A 19,557-nucleotide genomic window follows, 5' to 3' on the forward strand; every position below is an offset into this window, starting at 1 on the left:
CGAAAGAAAGGCTGTGTCCTAACAGTACTGTCATTATTATATAAGACTAAATCACTTCATACCTTCATCTTAAAGCTGATTTATGGCTACAGTAATAAGGATGGGAATACTGTTTTGAATATGCTTTTTATGTCTTCAATATATTTTTTACTTTGGTCACATTTTTTGCAAAACATAAATAAAATGCATACGAATTGCATACAAATACTGGACATAGGTGACTTTACATTTTTCCATCCATCCATCCATCCATTATCTTAACCCACTTATCCTGAACAGGGTCGCAGGGGGGCTGAAGCCTATCCCAGCATACATTGGGCGAAAGGCAGGAATACACCCTGGACAGGTCGCCCGTCCATCACAGGGCACACACACCATTCACTCACACACTCATACCTATGGGCAATTTAGACTCTCCCATCAGCCTAACCTGCATGTCTTTGGACTGTGGGAGGAAACCGGAGTACCTGGAGGAAACCCACGCAGACACGGGGAGAACATGCAAACTCCGCACAGACGGGGATTCAAACTCAGGACCTCCTTGCTGTGAGGTGACAGTACTACCCACTGCACCATCCATGCCGCCACTTTACATTTTTGTGAAACTTAATTAAATTAAATGAATAACTCCAAAAAACTTCATTTTGCTAAAATGTGTAATTAAGAGATGAATGTGTCCAAATATTGAGGAATAATTCAATCAAATCCATTTCAACCCCAAGTAAAACACTTGTAAAGGCAGTTACATCATAGGCTGTAAGAATGGTCTATTAAAAGTAATAGCATACATACCTTTCCTACAGTAGCCATTGTAAGAAGATGAGTAGCTTACTGGACACCCTCTGTGAACGACAATCTGGCTTACGCCCTATCTCCTGTGTAAGCACTGAACGTCTGTCATAACATTTTCTACAAAGACTGTTTGGTTGGTGGTATGTGCGGATTGAGATATATCCTACAAGGGCATCAGTAGGTTGCTGGTTCACCAGCGAGAAAATACAATTCAAGTAACGTTAACGTTAGCTAACTCTGAAGCAACTTGTAATGTTGAGAAGTACAAACTGAAATATTGCAATTATATTTTACTTGCATAGATCACGTTTTTGCAACATTAGCTGTCCCTGCCGACATTTAACAGCCATGTCTCCCAATTTGTCCGGCTCCCATTCACTCCTATTCATTTTAGTGACCTCGCCGAGTTTTAATGCACACACTAACTAAGGATGATTGTAGCTACTTAGCAGAGTATAAACGCAAATGATCTGATTTTGGTGCATTTGCGTCATTTTATTGCCTTAAAAAAGAAAAAGATGATCCGCAAAATGGTTCGTAATTGATGTATGTATTCTTGATTGCGATAGCACATCAGTAACACATTAATGTGCGCGCGCATTAAAATGACCAAACTACGGAGCAAAGATACACCCGAGAACAGCTTATCAGCTGAAAAAAATACAGACAATTTGACGTCAAAACTCTCTTTAATATATGAAGCTATTATCCTCCGCAGTAAGTGTGTAGTTTAAAACTTTATTTTGGTGAGGTCATAAAAATGTACTGGAGTGTTCCCAACCCTGTTTCTGGATCTACTTTCCTGTACAGAGGGTTGGTAACCACTGTGTAGAATAATTGAGTGTGTTGTACTCTCTTGAACAGGAGATGGCAGTATAAAAAAAAGTAAAGAAGACACAAGATGAAAGGAATGTGGATCCCCAGTGATAAATGCCTCAAAATTAGTGTGCAGCTTGTGCAGCTTGCAGTGTCTTGGGTGGCATACTAGGGAGCGACACTATCAGAGCAGTGACCCGTTCAGCACCAGAGCGTAAGAATGTCAGGGGTCATTACAGATGCTGTAGACAAGCCAGGCGCTGAGCTCCAAACTCTTTAACAATGAAAGTTCTTGAAGAGGCCATGTCGGTTTCATTATCGGACATGCATAATCCGTGCAAAGTGTAGCATAATGCTATGTGAACAGAGCTTGTGACTGAGGTTGTGAGTTTGATTATGGTGTAGCCCTGGTGTGGCAGCCTAAAGCAAGGTACATAGCGTGAATTCCTTCAGTACCCATGCTGCTCCATAGGTACATAAAGAGTATAAGTGTCTGTGCAAGTGAGCAATGCGTTTGGATTGGGTCCAGAATGTGTGGCATGTTTAAAGGTTAGCTGAATATGCCTACTAGTAGTAGTATTCAGCAAACATTTCCAGATGAAACGTGAAACCAAAGCCACATGACCTTCGCACAGAACTGGCAGAATGGCCACTTCATTGCTGCAATACACATCTTCTCACCGCTTGTACAGTCTGGGAGCAATTTTCATGTGCAACCTTTTCCCTCCTTCTTCATGCTTTGCATTCTTTAATTATGGGGCTAAAGCAAAGGTTTATTGCTTATCAAATCACATGCAGGGAGGGTGTGCAAAGTCTGTTTACTTCTGTAAATAATTCCCTTTGTTTCACAGATTTGGCCTATCCATTGTACACACCCAAAAGGACAAGGGCCCCAAAACAGTTTTAATTTTTTTATTACCCTCAGGGAGATGAGAACACAGAAACAAGTAATAAAAGTATTATTGCCATGAAGTATATTGCCACAAAAGGTAACGCATAGTCATATCATGAAAGAAAAATAGGATAAATGTCGAGAAATCAATAAATGAGAATTAGTTTAATTTTGTTGCAAGGACACAAGTTATACAAGATATATTTTAAGTTTTTGGAAGATGGCGGCACGGATGGTGCAGTGGGTAGCACTGCCGCCTCACAGCAAGGAGGTCCTGGGTTCAAATCCCCTGTAGGGACTACAACTTCCACATTCCCACAGGAAAATTCTGCGACGTCCACCACGAATGACATCTAACTTGGTTCAGCCAATCCCGTAATGGCGGGAGCAATAAACGGTCCCGTATAAGAGCAAGACACGTTCTTGGGATCTCTCTTCTGCTTTTTCTGCCTCTTCTGCTTCTACTCTTCGACACACCCTTTTTGGCCATTCGCTTCAGCTCATCTGCTCCGAGACTCGGACAGAGGCTGAATGCTGCACAGCGCACTACCAGGCCTACGGACACACCCAGTTACCTCGCGGTAACTACGTGGCCTATAGTGAGTGGAAATTGTTGTACGCGGAACGCTACATCAGTTTACCCCAATAAAGCTCAACAACGAAACAGCAACAAACTTTTACACCTGGAAAAGGACCAGCGGATCAGACGACAACGCGCTGCTAAGACGGGAACACCCCAGCCTGCGCATCTCTCCCGGACACCATTCACAGCACCATCGCCGCTTCTACAAGGACAGCATGTCTTTTGGATCCAGCAATGCGTATGGACTCAGTAAGAAAACAAACATTCAGGCATAGCCAGTGTTTAGTTTAGTCTTCACTGTTTTTGTGAATCTGTGTTTCAATATTTACCATCCAACCATTGTAATGTGTTTGGTTAGCTACATATATATGTACGTGAATTGATTCGCCGTCTTTTGCGCATATATAGAGTAAAACTACGCAAGTAGTCCCTTCTCACAGCTAACTCTAACTTATTACCACACCCAGAACTCTAGCTTACTCAAACTAGCTACTCCCACCTTTCCTTTGTTCAAGCGACACACGCGATCGTGCGCAACCACACAAACACGCCCTAACTTAACATACTAACTTCCCCTACTAATTCCCATTCGTTTATTTGTTATGTGTTTGTATGTTTGTTTAATAAATATATTTTATTAAACCCCGGTGTCCGTTTTGGAATCGCATAGACATGAGAGCCGAGTTAAAGCAGTCTTTCGAAGAACTTCCAACCTTCAGGTTATCGGTATGTTCAATCATTAATATTGGTTATTTTAATTAATTAAAATACTAAATTTGTGGTTGGATATTTCTGATAACAGTAATTTTATGAGACTGATTACTTTTCGCAGTTATACTGCTACACAACGTTTAACTGGCGCCCCGTTTTCGTAGAGAGTAAAATCCCTGCGTTATTTGGCGGGCCGTGCGAGGACCCTACATAATTTGGAGTCCCGTGCGAGGACCCCTACATATTTTGGTGCCCCGTGTGAGGAAGACAGCTTTGGCTCAAATTTCATGTCTTGTGACTTCATAACGAATTCCCCTCCATATTTGGAGTCTGCATGAGAAAGACAAGCTTTGGCTCATGTCACGTGACTCCAGAACGAATTCTCGGCATTCTTTCTCAGCTAAATTGCCACAAGTGCAATTTTCTGAAAAGACCACTAGATGTCACCCTTGTACCATTTTTGAAAGCCTGCATGAGCCGCTTTCTCAATATGCTGCCCCCTCGTGTAACATTGTGGCATTACATTCGTAATCTTACACGGTAGTTTGTTGATTGGCATTTACCTTCCGGTATAATACGTATTATCAATAATAGTATTATTAGCCGCACTGTATTATTAATTATAATTACTTTGTCAAAGTAATTTTAATAATTAATTGAATTTTACATTTAAATCCAAATTTAATTGTAATTTCAACCAATCACATTCTGGTATTTAGGATTAATGTGATCAGCATCACAGTTCCTATTTTACGGTCTGAATATCCGCCATATGTTCGGTCATTTTGCTGTTGTTGCATTGCAGTACCGCTAGTGCAACGCGAGTCCCTGTGTGATGCTATAGCTACCTTGTACTATAGTTAGAGAATATTCAAAGAGCGTTTTAAATTCTTTATCCTTCATCACAACTTGTATGTTGGATTATTTTGGTGAACAATTCATTGCCAACTTTTAGGAGCTCAAGGCCCTTGTGAAATAGTTAACTTCAAGAGTACCCTCTTAAGTTACTGATTCAGCTTTTAGCTTTATTTGGCTTGAGATATGGAACCCATATCTATTGATGAGTACCTTTCCTTTTTAGCCCATGGTTTAGCACCTGGCTACATAGCTTTCCTCAATCAGATGAACCTCACTTATTGTAGGAAAGAAATGTTCTCATTAATCAACGAGGAAGGTCACTCCCCCAACCATTCAAAAGATCCAATTCTAAGTTGTCTGGTCTTGAATTTTGCCAGACAGATTAGTCTTGCTCTCCAGAGCAACAAAAACTTAGAATCAGAGATGGCATACCTCAAAGGACAACACACCAGTGTTTTACTTGAGCTTCAAACTGTTGGCAAGAAAGCAGTACAATACTTGCGTGATCTGCATTCAGCCGAATCAGATCTTTGTTCCTACAGAGAGGAATTATTTCAGTTGAAGAGTGGATGCCACAAGCTACCACATCCACTCTCTTCTGTAAGCCTGCTTTCTCAGGCTTGCCCAACTCCAGCTTCTCCTGCTTCCTCCTTACACCACAAGGCGGGGGAAGGGGGGTCACAAATTGATTCGGGTTTGTCAGATCCCGGTTCCACAGCTTGCTCTGATGGAGACTCGTCAGTCTCCTCAGATTGCAGTGCTGTTGACCACCCATGCAATGGTTTGCCCACCTCTTCCCTGGAGAGGGAAAGGGGGGACTCCATCCCAACGGTGGTCCATCTCCGCAAGGGAGAAACAGTCAGGCAAGTACAGGACTGCACCTTCCATGCCCACCCCTCTCATGAGGAGGTCAGGGAACCCTCCCGGGAACACGGTAGAGGAGATCTAACGTTATTAATTGGGCACACAAAAAGCAACGCTAATCCCGCTAGCTTTCCCTTTATAACTGAGAGGATAGGTGACAGCTCTGTACAGTACACTGACAGCGACAATTCATCTTCTGCCAACCATTGTGAGAATGACAGTTTTGTAGCTCCACCCCCTAAACCAAACCGAGGACGTCGAGCTCCGCATGAAACGCATTCACATTCAAATGTGATTTCAGGCTCTCCTTCTCCAAACAGGCAGACTAGTGCAACTTCACATGGTCTTCGCTTTGAGGAGCTAGAGGCCATGGCGAAGTATGTCCACACATTTGACCCCAAGGACTCCGAATTTAACATTCAGAGTTACTTGAGAGAAGTTGACTACTGTCTCTCGGATCTGCCCAGGGCAACCGATCGAGAAAAGGTACGACTTGTATGGAAAACCTCAACCAGAGAGATCCATACATTTATGGAACAACTTCCACCACAGGTTCGTTCCAGCTATCCCAAGGTTTGTGAAGCGTTGGTAGCTGAGTACCTGCCACGGTTTGATCAGGCCACAGCCATGATCAAATCTGTGGAGGTTAAACATAGCCGTACAAAACGACCAAAAGACTTTTACCAACGACTTAAACATGCTTTTTTCCATGGCAGAAACGGACCAGGCTTAGATGAAGATCAAGCCTTCAAATCCCTTTTTGTGCACAACCTGCACCCCTGTGTCCGAACTCATGTTTCACTGTTTTCAAGGGGCCAACACTCAGCCCTTGAATTAAGAAATGAAGCCCAAATGGTCTGGGACACTTTAAGGATTGTGCCCAGGAATGAGGTATTGGAAACAGCTAAGCACGTTGTTCCAACCAAGCCCGCCGGCACTTCCCAAGTTGCCCCATTAAAGTCTAATGGCTCAAAACAACGGCATGTGAGTAAGTTCCCGGTTAAGAGCCACCGTGGTCTCTTCTCACACTCTGATTCCAGCCGGAATTGGAGAGAAGACCGACCCGGCAGGCCCAAGCCTCAGAGTCACCAGCATGACTCTGATAGGGAAGATACCTTGTCTGAAGAGAGCTTCTTCAGTTCCTCTGAGGACAACTAAAGCCTCTAACCTTTGTTCAGTAGTGTGTATGCCTTGAGTAACCACTCCAAAGAGCTATCTGGTCTTGTTCAACCTCCATCAAAAGACGTTGAATAAGACTGATCTATAGCCATGGTCTCCTCACAGGCAGACTCCCAGCTGAAGCTTTGACCACTTTCTTTTGCACACCTTTCCTACCAAAGGGGGGTGGCAAAATAAACTGGTAGTTTATAGCAGCCACTTAGATTTGCATGTAGCAGCAGCAAATGCAGATCGTAAGTAGGTACTGTAGAGTTAAATCCGACACCTGTTATAACTCGTAAACGTTCATTGCTTCTTTCCACACCTACTGAACCATCGTAAAGTATTGCATGTAGAAACTACAGTGTAATCTTTACAAGTATATTGCCACACCCCAGTGTGCCTTACTCCACCTCTTCCCCAAGCAAGACAAGACCACTTGTGAGCTTACCACATCATTTAGAAATGAGACCACCTCTCCATTTCCTTCCCGATGACACAGCCATAAGGTTAAGCTTGGATACAGAAAGCTGCCCTAATTTGAATATGCCCCCACATATTTCAGATGACAACCCTCGTCAGCAACCTGACTGTAGGGACTAGAACAATTGGTCAGTCTGAACAAGACTTCCAAAAAGGCTACAGCCTCTCCATCCTAGACCCCTACATCATCTGAGCATTTTCGTGGCTGGGTCATTCCTGTTGGTGCTCCACCTTCTGGACACCATCCAATAACTAACAAAACACCTGAACTAACAAAACGACTAACCCTTTCACCAAGGTTTCTTATGTTTTGTGACAATGTATTCACTGTTCGACCTTAGTGTTTCACATTGTTTGTATCATGTGTCTTAGACCAGTTTAGTTAATTGTTGATAAATGCCTGGATGTTTGTCAGTCAATTGTGAACTGTGTTACCGACCCAATGTACTTGACCTGTGGACTGTGAACTGACTTTTGTGCTCTCAAGGAACACTGGCTTCAGCCGCATCCTGAGACCACAGGGGGGATGTAGGGACGACAACTTCCACATTCCCACAGGAAAATTCTGCGACGTCCACCACGAATGACGTCTAACTTGGTTCAGCCAATCCCGTAATGGCAGGAGCAATAAATGGTCCCGTATAAGAGCAAGACACGTTCTTGGGATCTCTCTTCTGCTTTTTCTGCCTCTTCTGCTTCTACTCTTCGACGCACCCTTTTTGGCCATTCGCTTCAGCTCATCTGCTCCGAGACTCGGACAGAGGCTGAATGCTGCACAGTGCACTACCAGGCCTACGGACACACCCAGTTACCTCGCGGTAACTACGTGGCCTATAGTGAGTGGAAATTGTTGTACGCGGAACGCTACATCAGTTTACCCCAATAAAGCTCAACAACGAAACAGCAACGAACTTTTACACCTGGAAAAGGACCAGCGGATCAGACGACAGCGCGCTGCTAAGACGGGAACACCCCAGCCTGCGCATCTCTCCCGGACACCATTCACAGCACCATCGCCGCTTCTACAAGGACAGCATGTCTTTTGGATCCAGCAATGCGTATGGACTCAAAAACAAACATTCAGGCATAGCCAGTGTTTAGTTTAGTCTTAACTGTTTTTGTGAATCTGTGTTTCAATATTTACCATCCAACCATTGTAATGTGTTTGGTTAGCTACATATATATGTACGTGAATTGATTCGCCGTCTTTTGCGCATATATAGAGTAAAACTACGCAAGTAGTCCCTTCTCACAGCTAACTCTAACTTATTACCACACCCAGAACTCTAGCTTACTCAAGCTAGCTACTCCCACCTTTCCTTTGTTCAAGCGACACGCGCGATCGCGCGCAACCACACATACACGCCCTAACTTAACATACTAACTTCCCCTACTAATTCCCATTCGTTTATTTGTTATGTGTTTGTATGTTTGTTTAATAAATATATTTTATTAAACCCCGGTGTCCGTTTTGGAATCGCATAGACATGAGAGCCGAGTTAAAGCAGTCTTTCGAAGAACTTCCAACCTTCACGTTATCGGTATGTTCAATCATTAATATTGGTTATTTTAATTAATTAAAATACTAAATTTGTGGTTGGATATTTCTGATAATTTTATGAGACTGATTACTTTTCGCAGTTATACTGCTACACAACGTTTAACTCCCTTTAAATCCCTGCGTTATTTGGCGGCCCGTGCGAAGACCCTACATAATTTGGAGTCCCGTGCGAGGACCCCTACACCCCGTTGGCCGGGGCCTCTCTGTGCGGAGTTTGCATGTTCTCCCCGTGTCTGCGTGGGTTTCCTCCGGGTACTCCGGTTTCCTCCCACAGTCCAAAGACATGCAGGTTAGGCCGATTGGAGAGTCTAAATTGCCCGTAGGCATGAGTGTGTGAGTGAATGGTGTGTGTGCCCTGCGGTGGACTGGCGACCTGTCCAGGGTGTATTCCTGCCTTTTGCCCAATGTATGCTGGGATAGGCTCCAGCCCCCCTGCGACCCTGATCAGGATAAGCGGGTTCAGATAATGGATGGATGGATGGTTTTTGGAAGATTCATGTGAAATTAATTTTTAGTACTTTCTGATCTGCTTATGATACTTTAAAACCTGTATGGAACTTTCCACATTTTTTCATATAGGTATGCTCATGAAACTGGCCACTGTGGTGGGATTTTTAATTTATTCCTGTTAGAAAACACTCAGAGACAGACAGTAAATAAAATCCAATCTTTACTATGCATAGGGTCCATGTTACATGCAAAAACAAGGACAGAGGTTTCTCTCCTTTGTCTGGATATATGTATGCCCCCTTGGATTAAACATTCCCAATGATCAATATTCAAAGACAATTCCCCACTCTTCTCCTTACTAGATTGTTTATTCATACCCCCCCCCCCCCCCCCCTTCAAAGTACTGTTTATGTAGATACATGTTCTCAAAACATTCCAGCATGATGTATACGCAGGGGCCTGCGCATTCCCTGCGCGTCTGAGAAGTCTATCTTATCTTGTTTTAACTCCCTATGTCTAGGGGGAGGATAATCCCCATGGTAGCCTCCGTGGTGAGGTCTTATGTTTTTGGTTCTGCAGGCTCACAGGCTCCCAAGAGAAGATAATATAGAACACACAGTTTATCGCCGTAGCCTTGGAGGCCCACAGTACAGAAAGGGAGAGACATCGCAACAATATAATAAAAAATAATAAAATAATCACATGAATCTATAATTTCAACAACAGCCACAATCTTCCATATTGTACTGGCCAATATCATCCATATACATTTTTCCATAATTATCCATTTAAAGGTTGCCATAATCATCAGAACTGCCATTTGATTTTATGCATCTCATTACATTACATTACATCTCATACAGGTCAGAGCCATCAGGGTGTGGCGTGGGGGAGGGTAGTGGGAGCCATGTCTCTGTGCTCAACCTCCAGCCTGCCTCTTTTAGGCCATTTTGATGACCGTTCGAATGCTGGAAAGAGAAAATAAATCAGTGAGTGAAATCAGCCTCTGAGTGATAAGCACAATAAAGGGGGTAAAAATGAGACATTAGTTGATGTGCCAATCATTTTATATCTGTCAATATGTGACAGTCAGTGTCAGTGCTGGTTGTATCGGTCGGTCACTCACATCACATTCTAGTTGAAAATGAACTGAAACAAGAAAAACACAAAGATACACTAGCCTGTTTGCTTTGGCCATGGCATTTTTATAAATAGCTTCGTTGGAGTGATTTGATTCTGATATGGATTTTCATATTTTATTGCAAATCGGTACATACAGTGTCTTCTTTAGAATGAAACAGTTTTGACCTTGATGAAGACACTGTGAGTGTCTTTTTGTTTGCACTAAAAGCTGAAAATCCCTGTGCTCCAGACTGATTCCTTTATCGCACTTCACATTACTTATTATGGTATTTGAAAATAAGTATTTTCAACATGCTTTTTAGAAAACACTGTCACAAAAACACGATACAGAGTAGCAGAAGTAGCAGAAGAGCAAACACCAGACACCAGGTAAAATGGCTGTTGAAGTCTAAACGAGTACACAAGAAAGGAGAGACATGTCACTCTGAACAGTGCACTCAGTGCAGTAATCCAGCTAACTCAGTATTGTTGCTTCAATGTAAAGGCCACTGATCACACTATCACTGATCACTGAACCTCAGGCCTGTCTTGTAAAATGGATATGAAAGCCTTGCCTTACTTCATGCCCACCCACACCACCGTCACATATATAACACTGGTGGAAACCCACCCTAAACTATTGCAGTTGCTTAACTTTTTCACCATTTCAGCCATGTCATCAAATAAAGCTGCTGCACATCACTCTGGTGGTGTCAATCGTTCTGAATTGTTGCTTTTGAATTGTTCTGAACACCGGCACCTGGGTACATTTTTATCAACAAGTTTTTGCACACTGGAGAACAATCTATGATTATATAAAGGAGTGTGGATTGCGGGGTGGTTACTCTTTGTGGCTGAAATGAATGGACTTACAAAAAAAGCTGGTTCATTGTGAAAATGTAGATACACTAATGATGTAGAACAGGGCAGCCCAACCCTGTTCCTGTAGGTTTTCACTCCAACCCTAACAAAGCGCACCTCATTCAACAGCTAGAGTATTTATTTGAGCCGCTAATTAGTAGTGTGTTGAAAAGTAGTGTGGGTACTCCAGGAAAACATACTCACACCCATCATTCTGAGCTTGCCTGCATAATAATTTACTCTCTTTGAACCTTTTGTTTTTATGTTATTTTTTGTTGTTTCATTCCTTAACGGGCAGCCTGTAGAGTAGTGGTTATAGTACATGACTGAGACCTGAGGCCCTTGAGCAAGGCCCTTAACCCTGCATTGCACCAGGGGAGGATTGTCTCCTGCTTTGTCTAATCAACCTTACATCACTCTGGGTAAGAGCGTCTGCCAAATGCCATTAATGTAATGTTAACAATTGAGTTTTTTATATTTATGCATTTTACCTTTTCCCACTTGTCATGAGGTCAAAACCCTCATTAATCTTTTCCAGGGGAAGGTTGTGGGTCACAAACTCGTCCACCTTGAGCTTCTTGTTCATGTAGTCATCGACCAGCTTGGGCACACTCTCCACACTCTTCCATCCTGAAGGACAGGAATGTACCACACAAACAGCGCTGAGAAAAACAACACTTTCAAACATGTAGCATAACATGATGAGAAAAAGAACACTTTTACCCTAAGGCACACAGAGAACCAAATTAGAGCGCTGACCAAATTAATTGAGAAAATAAAATCCATCCTGATTTAAAATGGCACATGAAAACAAAGGTATGCAATATCACATTTGTGCAAACAGCCAAGTAGAATTCTTCAAACCTCCATTTGACATGCTTACCCCCAAAGAAAGTTCCCTTCAGTGTACGGCCCAGCAGGAGGCTTAAGGGTGCCAAGGTCATGTCTTTCTCCTGAACGTACCCCACGATCACACAGGTCCCCCAGGCATTACAACACGACTCCAGAGCAGCTCTCTTAAAGGAGAAGAGCACAGATTCACCTCAGCCAGAGTAACATGCAATTCCCAGAACACAGAAGGTAGCAGGCAGACCTTCATGGGCCAGATTTGATTATCCCTAGTGTAGGGTGGCATTAACTCGGGAGGTAAGAGCAGTCGAAGAGAGTTCCTGGCTTGATCCTCTGCCCTGGGTGTGCTGCCCTGAGCAAGAGACCTAACTCCCAATTGCTTCTGATCAGGTAAATGGTGCCTTTCATGGCAGATTTTTGATGTTTTTGCTACAATTGTTGTACACTATATGAATGCAGTCCATTTACCAATCAGTGTATGCCATACATTTTACAGTTTAATAATTTCACTGGTGCCTTTACCTGAAGTGACTTCACAAAAATGGCATTCACATTTTACCAGCGCAGTTGATGGCAGGTGTCAGACAAGTAAGTCACAGAAAGTGTCTGCTCATCAATCTCACCATCACTTCCACGCTGCCGACACACTCCAAGGCGAAGTCCACCCCTCCATTGGTCATCTCTGCCAGCACCTGGCTGATGGGCTTGTCGTGGTCCTTGGGGTTGACAAAGTCAGTCGCCCCCAACAGTTCGGCCTTGGGGAACTTGTCCTTGTTGATGTCCACAGCAAAGATCCTGGATGCCCCGGCTGCTTTACACCCCATCACTGCCGCCAAACCAATGGCCCCCAAACCGAACACCGCGCACGTGGACCCAGGCTCCACCTGGGGGTGGGGGGTGGTGGTTGACAGTATGGAGGTGCCCATATTAAAGTTTCATAGTGCGATTATCTTTGCCAACATTCTCACAGCATATGATATTATCTTTGATAATTATTGAAAGTTGAAAGTCTAGAAACAGTATTAACACACACTTCAATGACTTCAATTGACTGGTTTGGTAATGATTGTGATGTAAGATTATAATGATTGAACCTGGGCTGCGTTTCCTGAAGCCTTCTTAACACGACGTCGTTCGTAAGTTATACCTTAAGCTGTACCTTAACGTTGCAGCGTGTTTCCTGAAACATTCTTAACTTACCTTCTGAAAGTGGTACTTTCGTGAAGTTGGTCCGGACCACTCTTAGCTATACCTTATCGATGTTGTCAGCTCACTCCGCTAGTGGCCACCACTGTTACGACCGCAAGCCTCTGAAATCAGCTGCTGCTCTTAGTTACATCTCAATATGTTAAGTATTATATACACTAATATTTCTACAGTTGCACTTAGCTAATAATATTACTAAAATACCACATTAATGGGCCATTTGTCATGCAAAGAACAAAATTGTACATTAAGAAGGATGCATGTTGCACTTTATTGAACATGTTGCCTAATTGCCTTTTAAATAATATTTATAAACTGACGATTTCCCACTCTCTCTGTGGGCTGGAGTGAACTGAGTAACTTCAGCTCTTTCTTTGATTTGTTGGACGCTGTAGCCCTAAAACTGGAAAATAATGTTTTTTTATTCAGCGCCACGTCCTCAAACAATATCTCCATTTTGTTTGCTGTGAAGCTGTGGGTCCGCTTCTTTGTTTTGTTTCCGCCATAGCTTAAGCTGTTTTTGTGTTGGTGCACTGTTATTGAAAACGTCAGCTAATCAGAGAAAATGGTTAATTACACCAGTAATGGTGTAATGGTGCTTCTGCCAAATCAATCCTGATTGCAAAGTCATTTAAGGCACCACAACAAAGATATTAAAATAATGTATATAAAACATGACTTGCCAAAGAAGGCGTATTGCTCAGTGGTGTAGCAGGACGAGGTGTTATAGCACAATCTGATATCACAAACCATACATACAATACTGTGCAAAAGTCTTAGGCACCTGTATAACACTCTGTACAGATTAAAAAATAATTCAATGAAAGGTCCTAAATAAACGTACTATACATTTTACATTACATTTTACTAATTTGGCAGAATAGTTAAAAACTGAATCAAATCAATATTGAAAATTCAATATTTTTAAAGTATTCCTGCAGTGTTTTATTGATAAAGAACACTACTTTCTCTTATAATGCAGTCAAGCAGTCGCTGCATGGATGGAGTGAATAATCGATCTTAGAATAGTCGATGGGCCCAGTAAAATCGCACGTAGAAGCTATCCCTTAAGCAATCGTCGAAGGAATAGTTTGAGAAACACACCTAGAAAAGTAAACAACTTTAGTAAAGTATGCCTTTAGAGTCTTCGTAAAACGCTAAGAGACACCGTTATCGGGAACCGCAGCCCAGAACTGTTTGGCCCATTGTTAAGCAGCATTGTTTAGAAGCAAGAACACACTAGCAAGCTCATGGCAAACAACCTGGTAGACCACGGAAGACTAGTGTAGTGGTTTACTAGCCAAAAGCAATTTTTCAAGACCTTTGCACTGTAGGTACTGTATGTTTCAATGTATTTGCACTTTATTTTTGTACAGACCCAGAAAGCACTGTTAAACTGAGCTAAATGGTGACTATGTATAAGCGATGTTGCTGTGCTTCTGTAATAAAGCGTAGTGTTTTTAACTCCTTGGCAAAAACGCGCACCTTGGCAGAGTTGATGGCGGCCCCGTATCCCGTGGAGATCCCACACCCCAACAGGCAGACTTTGTCCAGGGGGGCGTCCTTCCGGATTTTGGTCAGTGAGATTTCTGGGACAACAGTGTACTCTGAGAAAGTACCCAAGGCAGAGAACTGATAAATCTCCTTCCCCTGACAGGTGATCCGGCTGGTCCCATCCAAAAGTACCCCCTTCAGGAATTCCTCCCTGCAGGTGAAAAAAAAACTGGCCTGTATGCACACTCACTGATCCCCCCCCCCCCCCCCATCCGTCCATCCGTCCCCAATAGAGCGGGCCAGCTGGGTTTCGGCTTGCTGTATGTGAGTTTGGCATCTACCGATAACAATAACAATAAAAGCATGTGACATTTTTCACACCAAACTAATTGTGTTGTCGGGGAAACTTAGTCTGTCACAAAGAACACTTTCCACCAGACAGTGATGGGTTTCCCACAGTCACGTTTATTCAGCTGAAGAGAGTAGGCTACACCCAGAAAGCACTCAAAGTAGTGCTATAGGATGACTCTGCCCTATACTTGGGCAACACAAGCTCTCATTCACCTCTGCTACCTTCTTATCCACAATTACCATGCTAGGATAAGAGCAGTTTGATTGGACACTAGAAGGCAGTACATTTTGGATTGTCACACGGTTGTCTGTCGCTTCACTAAACAGTTTCTTAACACCCCAGCAGGGTCGGTTCCTGTTCCAAAAAATGTTTTCTTCAGCCCACAGATTTTTGATTGGATTGAGGTCCAGTGCCCGAGATGGCTCATTAACTGGCCAAAATCCTGTGAGAAAAATAAGTGGGAAACAGTCAACACAGACCTCAGCATAATGTTGGAACAACAGGGTGGAACTGCAGTGAAGAAGCAGGATGGAATGGGAGAGCTCATCTTCAGCTACGGAGCTGAACGCTTTGCGGTTGCGGAGAAGAGGAGGAATACACCATCCATCCCAACTAAGTCCAGGAGACAGCAGGATATAGAGTGACTGGTCAAGGAGAGAAGGCAACTGAAGAAACAATGGAGGAAAGACCCAGAGGAGGAGAAGGAGGGAATAGCCCTGTTGCAGGCAGCAACACCTGGAAATGGGCTTCATGGCAGGATGTACCATCTCCCCGCTTGCCTTCACCATGGCCATGGAGGTCGTCATCCGAGCATCACGGTGGGTGGTGGGAGGAGAGCAGCTAAAACCAGGCCTGCGGCTCCCTCCCTCCCATACATGGATGATATAACCACACTCACCACAACCAAGGCATGCACCAGACGACTGCTGAGAAAGCTGCAGGAGAACATCGAGAGGGCCCAGATGAAGATAAAGCTGAGCAAGTCCAGGAGCATATCAGTAGTCAAAGGGAAGCTCTCAGATCAACGCTTCTACATTGGTGATGAGCCCATACCACCTGTCACAGAGAAGCCAGTCAAGAGCCTCAATTGTTGGTACAATGCAACCCCCTCAAGGACACAGAACAAGTGGACCAGCTTTGGCAGGATACCACCAGCGGCCTTGAGAGTATCGACAAGTCCATGCTCCCTGGCAGGTTGAAGCTCTGGTGTCTTCACTTTGGTCTCCTACCCTGGCTGATGTGGCCATTGACCATCTACGAGGTTCCAATCTCAAAGGTTGACAATCTTGAGAGGATGATCAGCTCATTTGCCAGGAAATGGCTAGGTCTTCCCAGGTGCCTTAACAACATAGAGCTCGATGGAAAAGGCATCCTGGAACTTCCCATGTGCAGCTTTACAGAGGAGTATAAGAGCACCAAAGTAAGGCTGGAGATGATGTTGACAGAATCCTGTGACCCATGTGTAGCTCAAACTGTTCCCACCCCGGCAACTGGGAGGAAGTGGACTCCAGCTACAGCTACACAGCAGGCAAAGTCAGCCCTCAAGCACTGGGACATCGTTGGCCATGTGCAACGAGGGGGAGGAGGCCTTGGCCCTGGAGGGAGCAAAACGTCCTGTTGCAAGACAACTCTATCTCAGCGACGAGGCCTTGTGGTCGAGGATTTGCAGAGCAGGCAGCAATGTGCACAAAGGCCATCTCACAAGGAAAGCAAGGACAGTGGATGCGATGGGACGGAGCTGAGAAGAGAAAGTTCTCTTGGAAGGAGTTGTGGAACATGGAAGCATTTAAAACCAGCTTCATCATACTAGCAACATACGATGTCCTCCCATCTCCTCAGAACCTTAGCCAATGGTACGGTGAAGACCCTGCATGCAAACCTGAAGCACATTCTAGTTGGCTGCAAGACAAGCCTTGTGTAAGGCTGTTACACCTGGCGGCACAATCAGGGGCTGAAGTGTCTAGCAGCTATGCTGGACAGCAGACGGACGACCATCAACACCCTGCCTCCGCTGCCATCCCATCCTGCACGTACAGGACATTTTGTCCGTGAAGGCGTAAAGCAACCCAAGACTCGTACACCAAAACCAGTGGCTGGACAGCTGGGAGCAGCAAGAGACTGGAAATTACTGGCCTACCTTGAACAGAGACTCTGCCTCCCAACGGAGATCGCCACGACCAAACACAGCTCACAGTGCCCTGGGAGGAGGCTGTGGATGAGGCCTATGGACGCAATAGGCTTAGGTACGCTGAGCTGGCAGCCGATGCTGAACAAAGGGGCTGGAAAACTATGGTTTGTCCAGTGGAAGTTGGCTTTGTAGGCAAGTCAACTACCAGGCTGCTTAAGGATATGGGAATCTGAGGCCAGGCCCAAAGTCATGCCATCAAAGCCCTCTCTGAAAGGGCAAGTCAGTGGCTCTGGATCAGGAGGAGAGAAACATCTGGGCTACGAAATAACTGCAAGAATGAAATGACATCAAGGGAGTGAGATGTAGAAGGGGTTAAAGTGGAGGGGGGCACACCTGGCACACCAGATGTTGCTGTTGAGCCCTGTTGGAGGTGTCGTATATATAAATATATTTATTTTTAAAAATATTTTGTGCATTGCTAGTCAGTGGCTGGAGTTCCCCGGTAATCTGCAGCATCTTGCCTAGTGTTAGTGTTAGTGTTTGTTAGTGTTTACAGTGACTGATACACAGTGGCAGCAAATACCCAGTGAGAGGCTGTGTAAAATGGCTGATCTTTTACGTTTCTCAGACAGCAAGCAGGCAAATGGCCCCTAAAGACCAAAAACAAAAAAGCAAACGGCGAAGCGAGAAGACAAGAGATGGAGAGGGAGGGAGAGAAAAGACTGCGGGATCTGTACCAGTGTGTCTTGCACATGTTTGTTTTTGGAGACAGGCAGTATTCACACTCCCCACACTGAGCCACAAAAAGAGGGATGACCGCGTCTCCTGCAGAAGAACACAAGAGAGACAGCGCAACACGTTTACAACATCATTGGCCGAAAGCGCTTAATGGCTAACACCTTGTTAGCATAGCTACACATATTTAGGTTGCCGAGTGATTATGGTAACGATGCAGAACTTCACCTTTGGAGAATTTGGTGACCCCGGGGCCGATGCTTTCCACTATGCCAGCTGCCTCATGTCCCAGGAGGATCGGGAAGGTGTGCATTCCACCTTGTGGGAGTGGTGTTTCTCTCAGGACTGCTAAGTCACTGTGACACACCCCAGTGGCCACAATCTGTCCAAAAACCACGCAAGAGCACATTTATGACTGCCGCATCCTCCTAAACACACACACACACACACTTTTACACCATGTTTAATAGGTAATATTGAGAAAAGTGTTTCTCTGGCAGAAGCAGTGATCCAGCATAATGGTTTACTATCAGAAGGACTGCTTCTGTAACCGTGGCAACGCTTGCGTGTGAAGGTGAACAAACCTTAATGCGGACCTCATGGGCTTTGGGAGGGGCCACCTCCACCTCTTCGAGTGAAAGAGGCTTCCGTGGCTCCCAAGCCACCGCCGCCTTACACTTAATAACCTGAAACAGCACAGTCCAGTTAACACCAGTTTATTTTGTCTCAATTCACAATAAGGTACTTGGCTTAGCTGTAGTTGTTAACATTAATTAATGATGTTCAGATTGACTTCTCAATGTTTTTTTATGGAGGTTGGCAGATACTCTGGCTGTTTTCCAGAAAGATTGACTGATTTATGGATAGAAGTAAAACATAAACATAAGGCTTCCTCTGACTGCTAACTTGTTCTATCTGATATTTGGTGGAACAGAAGATTTCCTCGTGTGACTCTGCAAAAACAGAAGATCTCTTCATGCCCCCCCCCCCCCCCCCCCACCCCCCAATTTGATTTAATTCCCATTTGAATTACAAATATAATTAATTTTAAGCATTGACCAGACCATACATTACCTTGCCTTCAGTCCCCATGTCGTCTCTCTGTACAAGTGCCAGGCAGAGTGCCCTGGAGCCAGGTGCATATCAAGCACTATCAGAGAATTGCAAGTTAATGATTGTCAGAAACTGTCATTCTTGTGCATGGAATATAAAACCAACAGTCCAAGTTTGATCAATGCCACTTGAAACATTTAGGAGCTTGCACGAGACTATCAGTCTTTATGAGTCGCCGGGACTTACCTTGTCAAACAGGACAGCAGTCCTTTAACAGCTTAATTTCACCAGTGATGATCCAATGAGGAGTAGATGACTGGAGAGTGGGTCAGAAGTCAGCAATCAAACATTTACTATGCCAGTATTTACTGGAAAATATGAATGGTGAATGGTAAATGGTTGGAATTTACATGATGCTTATAAATCTCTTTGAAAGGAATGAAGGTCAATCTTGGAACCCCTCCTACGAACAAGCTGAAACGTAAGTTACAGGAGCACTTTTCCAAAAAGGCTCACTGACATATTGACTCAAACTCTGCCTGTGTTTATAGTCCTCAAATATGGGTTTCAAAGTGTACATTTGTCGGGC

The 19,557-nt window shown here is 44.1% G+C and overlaps 1 protein-coding gene across 1 annotated transcript; it reads right to left on the reverse strand.

Moving 5' to 3' along the window:
• Positions 1–9,938: 9,938 nt before the first annotated feature.
• Positions 9,939–19,026, reverse strand: LOC133130023 (alcohol dehydrogenase class-3-like). Its single transcript, XM_061244233.1, has 9 exons — positions 18,990–19,026; positions 18,500–18,601; positions 18,144–18,297; positions 17,918–18,005; positions 14,692–14,911; positions 12,624–12,884; positions 12,035–12,167; positions 11,643–11,781; positions 9,939–10,136 (listed from the first exon to the last, which is right to left on the reverse strand). The coding sequence occupies exons 1-9, from the start codon at positions 19,005–19,007 to the stop codon at positions 10,109–10,111; spliced, it is 1,143 nt and encodes a 380-aa protein (XP_061100217.1). The 5' UTR covers positions 19,008–19,026; the 3' UTR covers positions 9,939–10,108.
• Between the last annotated feature and the right edge of the window lie 531 nt (positions 19,027–19,557).

The sequence above is a fragment of the Conger conger genome, chromosome 6 (assembly GCF_963514075.1).
Source record: "Conger conger chromosome 6, fConCon1.1, whole genome shotgun sequence".
Lineage (NCBI taxonomy): Eukaryota > Metazoa > Chordata > Actinopteri > Anguilliformes > Congridae > Conger > Conger conger.

Bases quoted from the DNA above. Each gene is read 5' to 3' on its own strand.
- LOC133130023 (XM_061244233.1), bottom strand. The intron at 11,782-12,034 runs GTAAGCATGTCA...CCTGTCCTTCAG, and splicing joins GAAGGGAACTTTCTTTGGGG to GATGGAAGAGTGTGGAGAGT. The intron at 10,137-11,642 runs GTAAAATGCATA...TTCTCTTTCCAG, and splicing joins CTCATGACAAGTGGGAAAAG to CATTCGAACGGTCATCAAAA.